The sequence below is a fragment of the Rhinopithecus roxellana genome, chromosome 3 (genome assembly GCF_007565055.1).
Source record: "Rhinopithecus roxellana isolate Shanxi Qingling chromosome 3, ASM756505v1, whole genome shotgun sequence".
Classification (NCBI taxonomy): domain Eukaryota; kingdom Metazoa; phylum Chordata; class Mammalia; order Primates; family Cercopithecidae; genus Rhinopithecus; species Rhinopithecus roxellana.
Window position 1 is genome coordinate 166,021,610 of NC_044551.1, and position 9,746 is coordinate 166,031,355.

Consider the following 9,746-nt stretch of genomic DNA (forward strand, 5'->3'; position numbering starts at 1 on the left):
GACCTCCTGAGTCTTGGAAAATGTGCATTTCTTAGAACTATTTAAAAAATGAATCCTTGGCCGGGCACGGTGGCTCAAGCCTGTAATCCCAGCACTTTGGGAGGCTGAGACAGGCGGATCACAAGGTCAGGAGATCGAGACCATCCTGGCTAACACGGTGAAACCCCGTCTCTACTAAAAATACAAAAAAAAACTAGCCGGGCGAGGTGGCGGCGCCTGTAGTCCCAGCTACTTGGGAGGCTGAGGCAGGAGAATGGCGTAAACCCGGGAGGCGGAGCTTGCAGTGAGCTGAGATCCGGCCACTGCACTCCAGCCTGGGTGACAGAGCGAGACTCCGTCTCAAAAAAAAAAAAAAAAAAAAAAAAAATGAATCCTACGGCTGGGCATGGTGGCTCACGCCTTGGCTCAGGCCAAGCTGGGAGGATCACTTGAGGTCAGGAGTTCAAGATCAGCCTGGCCAACATGGTAAAACCCTGTCCCTGTCTACTAAAAATACAAAAATTAGCCCGGCATGGTGGCGGGAGCCTGTAGTCCCAGCTACTTGGGAGGCTGAGGCAGGAAAATTGCTTGAACCCAGGAGGCAGAGGTTGCAGTGAGCCGAGATTGTATCACTGCACTCCAGTTTGGGTGACAGAGCGAGACTCGGTCTCAAAAAAAAAAAAAAAAGGAATCCTTCTAAGTAGTTCATCAGCTTAAGCCATGTTGGCTGAACATTAAGACTTTGTCAAATCCTAAGGAACAAAATAATATCAAAATTAGGATGAATTATTTTGCCATAGAATAAAATAGAAATACTGCCATACATTTGACCCATTTGTTTGAAAATCTTTATATGATTGTTGCTTCATTTTAAAAACCAGACCTCACAAACCTGACCCAAGTTATGTGCAAAATAACGTGTCAGTTGCACAGCCCCTGGAGGCCAGTGTGAGCCCACATGCCTCTGCTGGTGTAATTTCTAGAGTCCATTTGCTGTGGGTCTTTATCATGTTTCCAAAATAAGGAAGTCACCCAATGAAATTTTAAAATATAACATTGATACCGTTTGACTAGAAAATAACTAAAATTGGGCAAAGAGGATATTTTACTCTCATTGGAGGATGCAGCATTTTATTCAGGTTTAAAATTTGTGATTCATCCAGGTGTGGTAGCTCAAGCCTATGATCCCAGCACTTTGAGAGGCCGAGGTGGGCAGATATCTCAAGGTCAGGAGTTCAAGACCAGCCTGGCCAACGTGGTGACACCCTCTCTAGGCTAAAATTACAAACATTAGCTGGGTGCATTGACACGCGCCTGTAATCCCAACTACTCAGGAGGCTGAGGCAGGAGAATGGCTTGAATCTGGGAGGCGGAGATTGTGATGAGCCAAGATGGTGCCACCGCACCCCAGCCTGAGCAAGAGAGTGAGATCCCATCTAAAGAAAAAAGAAAAAAAAATTGTGATTCTCTAAACTGTGGGTCAGGGAACTGCAGATAACAGAAGTTTGCAGGTTACACATGGAATCTGCAGCGCTGTTAGGAAAGAATGGCATTGAAAAGACCAACAATTCCTGAGCCTCTTCCCTAGCAGAGTCCATTCTAGCGACAATGTTGACAATGACCCAAAGTCTCTGGGTTCTCCGGTGGGGGCACAGCTGATGTCATCCCTCCTGTGCTGGCAATTTTCTAAGTGAGTTCAGATCCTCTAGGAAGGAAGAACGGACACTCGGAGATCTCTGCGGGAGGTCTTTGCTTTGCAGTGGCAGGTCTCTGTGTGCAGCGCTGTGGAAGAAGTCTCTGTGCGGGCCAAGCCTCCCAAGCAGATTTACGGGCTCCAGGGACTGGAGGTTTAGACCCTGTCTCCGCCTCTCCCAATCCATTACAACACGTGTTTCTAGCATCTGTGGAGTGCCCAAATGAGGGGACATGCCTCCAAGTTGTCCTCAGGAGATTCCCAATTGTTCCTGGATGTCGATGTGCCGTGTCCATGGGAGTGTCTGGGATTTTGGTGTCTTGTGCGTCCAGCAGTGTTGGCACATCCAAGCTGAGGGAAGAGGGGTCCCTGCCTCCACCTGCCCTCATGCGGGGTCTCCCTAGAAGGAAGCCTTTGGTAGGTGGGTGGGGAGATTAAGGTGCTCGAATGGGTACTGTGAGGAGGTGCAGAGGCACCAGGCTCTAGCAGCCTCCTGCCTCCAGGAGAGGCCCAGGTCGAGATCACTGCGGCGACCAACGCCTCGGATCACTCGAGGACTAGAAGGCACCCACCAGCTGTGTCGACAGGAGTGCGCAGGGGCCTTGCACATTGGGCATATTGTGGCGTCAGTTTCGGAATCAGCCTGCGTGGAGTCGGTCCAGGACACCCAGCCAGGATTCCGTCGTCGGGGAAAGGAATGCCCACGTGGCCTGGAGGAAGGACACTCCAGGGGACACAAAGGCTCTGGTCGCTGGGAGGAGCTGAGGGATGACAGATACCCCAAGGATTCTGCGGAGGTGGTCATGTTTGGTGATAGGGTGCTCACAGGTGGCTGGTGTGAAGGCTGCTTCAGGGGATGCAAAGGCTCTGGTGGCTTGGAGGAGCTCAGGGATGACAGAGACTCAAAGGACCCTACAGAGGTCTTCAGGACTGATGACGGCGCGGAGGCCAGAGGAGCCGGGGGAGCCCGCGGGGACACATGGAATCTGGTGGGAGAAGCTTTCCCACGTCCCCCACGTGGCCGGTGGTTCCTCACAGACGTTCGTTTGTACACTGACCCCGAGCGGGCTTGGCGTGGAAGGTGATGGGAGCTGCCCTCAACAAGGAGCTTCCTCAGGCACCTGCAGCAGACAGGAGGCACAGGCTGCAGCCGGGAGCACTGGGCCCCTGCGGCCCACGCCTCTCCAGGGCCCCCCATGCTGACTTCACAAAGCTCTGCCTACCCCTGCCCCAGGGCTTTAATGATATCCCGGCTGTGATCTCCCCTCCCAGATCAGCCCCAGGCCCTGGGCTGGCATCCTAGGTCCTGGTAGGAAGGAGGACACTGGAGAGAAGGGGAAAGAGCCTCACTTTTTCGACAGGAAAGTGTAGAACTCAAGGTTCTCCAATTCTTTCAAGAGACTTCTGCAATCTGGAAAGCAGGAGATGGGTTATGGTGGCGAGGGAGGGAACTGGGACTTACAGGAGGCTGAGTGCATGTGCCCTTAGGGGAGACCCCGGGATCGGGGATCAGACCCTGGAGCCCCAGCATCCCTGTCCAAGGCCACATGGCCCCAAGAGTGAGAGCCAGGTGCCTGGGGGCCAGCACTTTGTCATTTACAAAGTGCTTCCCGACATGCCACCTCCTGGGGAGAGAGGACAGGGGCAGTCTCAAAGAGGACTCAGCCATGTTAAACAGCTGCCCACATAGACCTGCATCCCTTCCAGCATGTCCAGGTGGTCTCTGGTCCCCTCCCCCACACAGTCCCCTCCTGGGCAACACCTGCTCCCTGGACCCCGAGGCTTCATCCCAGCAGGGAATGGGAGACATATCCCAGGTTCCATTAGCCTTACCAGGAGCTTCCCCATCAGGCCTCTGCAAATGACTCCCTAGGAGACTTGGTGCTTGTTCCTAGGAACAGGTGAAGCTGTCATCTCTGGGGCTTCTGGGACTCTCAGAGACTTACCTTTCCAGGTGATATATTTATTTCCGATCCTGAGCCATTCCCCCACTTCACCTTGATCCTGAGAGACAAGACAGAGTGAGGGCGCAGGCCGGGTCTCAGTCTCCTGCCCCACAGCTGCAGACTCACAGTGCTCACGAATGACACACTTTCTCCGCCCAGCTCATGGAGCCCTGTGTGCTTCTCTTTCCTTTCACTCGTTTCTAAAGTGTGTAGTAACCTGTTCTGGTTTCCTTCTTTGAAAAGCACGGAGGGGTTTTCTATGTGAGGCCCGCCCTGGGCGTCCTCGGTCCCTGTTCCGCTGCTTGGGAAACACACACACTTGCATCTGCAGGAGCCTCTGAGCTGGCGGGGAGGATTCTGCCTCCGAGGAGGCCAGAGGCGACTCCAGGCTCAGGTGGGAGGCTCTCAGGGGCTCAGCAGAGCCGCCAGAGCACCCCACACAGAGGCCGGGCCCCGAGGCACCTGCCCGGGAAGGCGGCTGATGAGCCCGGGCTCAGGGCCTGTCGTCCCACAGAGACCTCACCCCTCTCATGACCGGGTCCTCGCCGCTGAGTCCCGGGGTTTGTTTTTGCTCTGATGCCTCCTGTGCACCCCATGGATGGTCTGGGAGCTTGGGATGGAAATCCTATGCCCACTCCAACCCCTGCCTGCCCTGCTGTCCCTAGAGGGATGAGACTTCCCATCATAGGAGCGCCTCTGCTTGATTTGGAAAAGTGGAAAAGAGAGCAGGAAAAATAGAATCATTCTCTGCTGGGTGTGGGCTGAGGGCTCCTTACGTTCTCGCTGTTCTCCTCTCTGGGAGGCACTGAGGACGGCTCCCTGGGAAAGTAGGGGCTTAAGATGATGAGGAACACCAGGCTAAACCCAACGAAGAGGATGAGATGGATGATCTGGGGAACAGGGGCTGGGGCACAGCTCTGTATCAATAACACTCAGAGGAAAGAGAATATCCATGTCAGCTGCACTGCTGTCCTCAGGCTACTGAGCCCTGGGCATCCCCTCTGGAAGTATTTATTGGGGCCCAGGCCCACATCACAGAGCTGGGGCCTCCCCCTCACAAAGGGCTCCTAAGGGTGGGTGGGCAGTGGGAGGAGGAGGCTAAATCCCAGCCCTGCCCACCACCACCCACCCCTACAGTTCCCTTCACCCTCCTGGCCTTCCAGATCCCTCCTTCCCACTCCACCTGCTCAACCTGTCAGAGACAGACCTGGTCCGTTTTCTGTCCTCTCACCCTGGCACACAGATGGTACCTGGCTCCTTGGAGATCTCTGCTCAGGCTCCCTCAATTTCACAGTTTTCAAAGATCTGGATTTGTCCCTGAAATTTCTGTTATTTCCGGGGATTATTGTTCTAGGGTCTCCTTTGCCAGCAATTCTAACTTTGCCACACAATATGTCCTTGCCTTGCATCAACTCAGACATAGAGCTTCCTTTTTTTTTTTTTTTTTTTTTTTGTGAGATAGAGTCTCACTCTGTCACCCAGGCTGGAGAGCAGTGGCGCGATCTCAGCTCACTGCAAGCTCCGCCCATTCTCCTGCCTCAGCCTCCCGAATAGCTGGGACTACAGGTGCCCGCCACCACAGCTGGCTAATTTTTTGGGATTTTAGTAGAGATGGGGTTTCACCGTGTTAGCTAGGATGGTCTCAACCTCCTTGGCCTTCTAAAGTGCTGGGATTACAGGTGTGAGCCGCCGTGCCTGGCTAGAGCTTACTTTTTATACTTCTTTGTATAAACACTATCATTGTGAGTTTTGAATAATTTTTTTTTTTTTTTTTTGAGACAGACTCTTGCTGTGTCCCAGGCTGGAGTGCAGTGGTGCAATCTCGGCTCACTGCAAGCTCTGCCTCCCAGGTTCACGCCATTGTCCAGCCTCAGCCTCCCGAGTAGCTGGGAACACAGGTGCCCGCCAACACGCCCGGCTAATTTTTTGTATTTTTTTTTAAATAGAGACAGTGTTTCATCGTGTTAACCAGGATGGTCTCGATCCCCTGACCTCGTGATCCGCCCACCTCAGTCTCCCAAAGTGCTGGGATTACAGGCGTGAGCCACCGCACCCGGCCTGAATAAAATTTTTATAATTTTTATTTCAGTTAATCTTTACATCTTCAGCTAGACTTAATCAAAGATTAAATCATTTATTAATCAAAGACTAAATCAATTCTTAGAGAATTAAATCAATTCTTTAATAATCAATTTTATTATTAAAATTCATAGGACTAAAAAAAGTATAAAAATTGAACTAATTAAGCCTTCCAAGGATATTTTTATGTATTTGCAATATTTTTGCTTCTAAAATCAATAAAAGTTAAAGTGTATGAGACAGTTTGGAATATTCGGCACACACACACGCACACATACCCTGAACTGACAAATCAATTCAGTATTTTCAAATAGAAGAACCAAGCCTTTCTTTCAGTTTAAAAAGCTTTATTTTAGTATTTCTTTCTTTTTTTTTTTTGAGACGGAGTCTCGTTCTGTCGCCCAAGCTGGAGTGCAGTGGCCGGATCTCAGCTCACTGCAACCTCCGCCTCCCGGGTTCACGCCATTCTCCTGCCTCAGCCTCCCGAGTAGCTGGGACTACAGGCGCCCGCCACCTCGCCCGGCTAGTTTTTTGTACTTTTTAGTAGAGACGGGGTTTCACCGTGTTAGCCAGGATGGTCTCGATCTCCTGACCTTGTGATCCGCCCGCCTCGGCCTCCCAAAGTGCTGGGATTACAGGCTTGAGCCACCGCGCCCGGCTATTTTAGTATTTCTTGTAAGTTAGGACGGCTGGCAGCAAATTTTCTGTCTTTATCTGGGAATATTTTTATTTTTAATGGATAGATTTGTTGGACATGGCATTTTTAGTTGACAATTTTTTTTTCTTTCATTCTTTGGCTATGTCATCCCATTGTCTTCCCATCTTTCTCTCTTGTTTTCTCTCTCTCTCTCTCCCTCTCCTTGTCTCTCTCTTCCTCCCTCCCTCCCTCCCTCCCTCCCTTCTCTCCTTCCTTCTTTCTTTCTTTTTGATGGAGTCTCCCTCTGTTTGTTGCCCAGTGGCGTGATCTCAGTCCAATGTAACCTCTGCTTTCCAGGTTCAAGCGATTCTCCTGCCTTAGCCTCCGAGTAGCTGGGATTACAGGCACACACCAAAATGCCCAGCTGATTTTTGTGTTTTTAGTAGAGACGGGGTTTCACCATATTGGCCAGGCTGGTCTTGAATTCCTGACCTCAGGTAATCCACCCGCCTTGGCTTCTCAAAGTGCTGGGATTACAAGTGTGAGCCACGGTGCCTGGTCTCACCATTGTTTCTGATCAGAAATCAGTGGCTAATTTTATCGTGGTGCTCTTGTGCATCAAGAGAAGTTCTTGTCTTATTGTTTTCAATGTTTACTCTTTGTCTTTTCATAGGTTGACACAAGGTGTGTAGGAGTGGATATCTGGGTTTTTATTTTACTAGAAGTAAACATTGATTCTATCGATTTAATGTTTTATATCAAATTTTGTAAGTTTTCAGTCATTATTTCTATAAATAATTCTTTCCCCTTTTCTTTCTTTCTGAGGCTCTCATTCTACAAACGTTGTGCTTGATGTTTCATAAGTCATTTTTCTTTTTCTTTTTCTTTTTTTTTGAGATGGAGTTTCGCTCTTGTTGCCCAGGCTGGAGCGCAATGGCATGATCTCGGCTCACTGCAACCTCTGCCTCCCAGGTTCCAGCGATTCTTCTGCCTCAGCCTCCTGAGTACCTGGGATTACAGGCATGCACCACCACATCTGGCTAATTTTGTATTTTTAGTAGAGACGGGGTTTCTCAATGTTGGTCAGGCTGGTCTCGAACTCCTGACCACAAGTGATCCGCCCCCCTTGGCCTCCCAAAGTGCTGGGATTACAGGCATGAGCCACCATGCCTGGCCATTTTTTTAGTTCTTTTAACATACAGTAACTGCTTTGAAGTCTTTGTTTGCTAAGAGTGACATCTAGGGACACAAAGACAGTTTCTATAGACTGGTTCCCCCCACACTTTCCTGATTCTTTTTGTCTTGTAACTTATCATTGAACACTGGATGCTTTAGGTTATAGACTGTTCTATGCTGGATTCTGATTCTTTTCTCCTGAGAATTGTTGTTACTGTTTTGTTCATTTGTTTGTAACCTGCCCGTACTAAATTTGTAAATTTGGTCAGCAGTGTGTAGCCACAGCCGCCTCTGCTCATTTTTTGTTTGTTTTTGTTCTTACGTATGGCTTCCCAGGAACCACTCCTTTATCTGCATGCGTGGTATTCCGCCAACAGTTGTGTAAATTTGTGCACTAACACCTTGAGTCGGTGAGGCTTCCATTGCTGCTGATGGATCTCCCCGTGGACTGGGGCGTGCGCACAGTGCTCAGGCCATCTGCTTTCCACAGGCATCTCCCCTTGCCGTGTCTTCTCTTCACATGCACGCAGGCACCGTCATCAGTCAGGGATGCTGGGTGGTTTGGGCAGGTTCTGGTCTCTGGGGAGACGAGCAGAGCTACTGGTCCTTCCTGTTTGTTTGCATCAATATCCCTGTTTGAAAATTCTCCAAATCATGTGAGTCCCTCTGGTGGTGACAGCAAAGCTGCTGGTTGCGTGGCGTTCAACAAATGTGTTTTACATTTAGGTCTATGAGCCCGGAGTGGTGGCTCAGGCCTGTAATCCCAGCACTTTGGGAGACTGAGGTGGGCGGATCACCTGAGGTCAGGAGTTCAAGACCAGCCTGGCCAACATGGTGAAACCCCATCTCGACTAAAAATACAAAAATTAGCCAGGCGCGTGGTGGCGCACGTCTGTAATCCCACCTACTCGGGGGGCTGAGGCAGGAGAGTCGCTTGAACCCGGGAGGTGGAGGTTGCAGTGAGCTGAGATTGCACACAATAAATTAATAATTTAATGCCCATATAATGGAGTGCAGTGAAGCTCTTAAAAAGAATGCCATGAGGATGATCAACAAATACTGTTCTCCTGGATGAGGATTATTACCATCAGCTGCATTTTTCAGATGAGAAAACCGAGACTTAGAGAGGTTACATAATTTTCCGAAGGTCACTCCCTACTGAATGTAGGAGCGGGGATCTGACAGCCACCTGATCACACGCAAGAACAGCATTCTCTCCTCCGCTCTCCTCCATGGCCCCCATGACTCCCAGGAGACCTCCCCAACTCTGCAGTCCCCAGGGCCCTGGTGTCCATAACCCGAGGAAGGGGAAGGGCCATGAGATCTTGGGCTTTCTCACTCTCGGAAAATGAGCAAGTGAGAATGAGACTTCGCTTAGAAGTATAAAATAAATGCAACATTTATTGCCTATCAAATATGAGAAGCAGTTTCTCTGTTTAACACATGTTAGTATCGGTGGCCCCTGTTATTCAAACTCTCCCTGTTGAGCTCAAGAATCAAAGTCAGATAACTGTCGATAAATCCCTTCCTCTCTACACCCTGGCTACTCACTGTCTCAAGACCCAAACTCACTGGGACAGGGCGCTGGCCCTCCTGATTCAAGCCTGGTGTCTGCCTCTCACTACGCAAATCGGGAGGCAGAGAGCAGAGGAGGGGCGGCTGTGAGTGCACAGAGCACACGCGTGCAATGGGATTGCCCCCACCCCGCCCCCTTAGCTCTATGGGTGTGATGAGAGAAACCTTCACCTTTCCGGTGAGCTGCTGTGCTGCTTTGACTTTCACAGGCGTGTTTACTTGATGGATTTTTGTAAATACAGCCGTCAGTGCAGGCCTCTTGTCCCCATCTCGGGAACCATAACCCAGATTCCCAAAGGGGAGCTTGCCCTCATGGATGGAAACTGAGGCCCTCAGAGATGCCGTCGGCCTTGATCCCTTGCTCCTATTCAAAGATCTCGACATTACCGGAGATTCCTTGGGGCAGCCGGACATTCCCGTGTTGAGGAAGCATCCACTCACGCACCGTGGGAACTTTGTAGATTTTACTGTGATGCAAACAACTCCCTATGAGGCCCCCGGTGCCCAGGGTCCATTGTTGGCTGCTTTTGAGGGTGGGAGGTGGAGGCATTTCCATTTTGCTTGGGGGATCAGCCTCACCCTTTCTCTCTTCTTTTCCTCTGGGCTGGTGCTCAGATGGTGAGAACACAGTGCTGATGAGGTGGGCTCTGGGGTGGAACCC

At 50.5% G+C, this 9,746-nt stretch overlaps 1 protein-coding gene across 1 annotated transcript; it reads right to left on the reverse strand.

Moving 5' to 3' along the window:
• Positions 1–1,922: 1,922 nt before the first annotated feature.
• C3H5orf60 (chromosome 3 C5orf60 homolog) lies at positions 1,923–4,614 on the reverse strand. The gene is given in 7 exon segments (XM_030927658.1): positions 1,923–1,954; positions 1,957–2,072; positions 2,452–2,793; positions 3,023–3,083; positions 3,619–3,676; positions 4,395–4,520; positions 4,522–4,614. Coding segments are annotated over 7 exon segments (828 nt in total).
• Between the last annotated feature and the right edge of the window lie 5,132 nt (positions 4,615–9,746).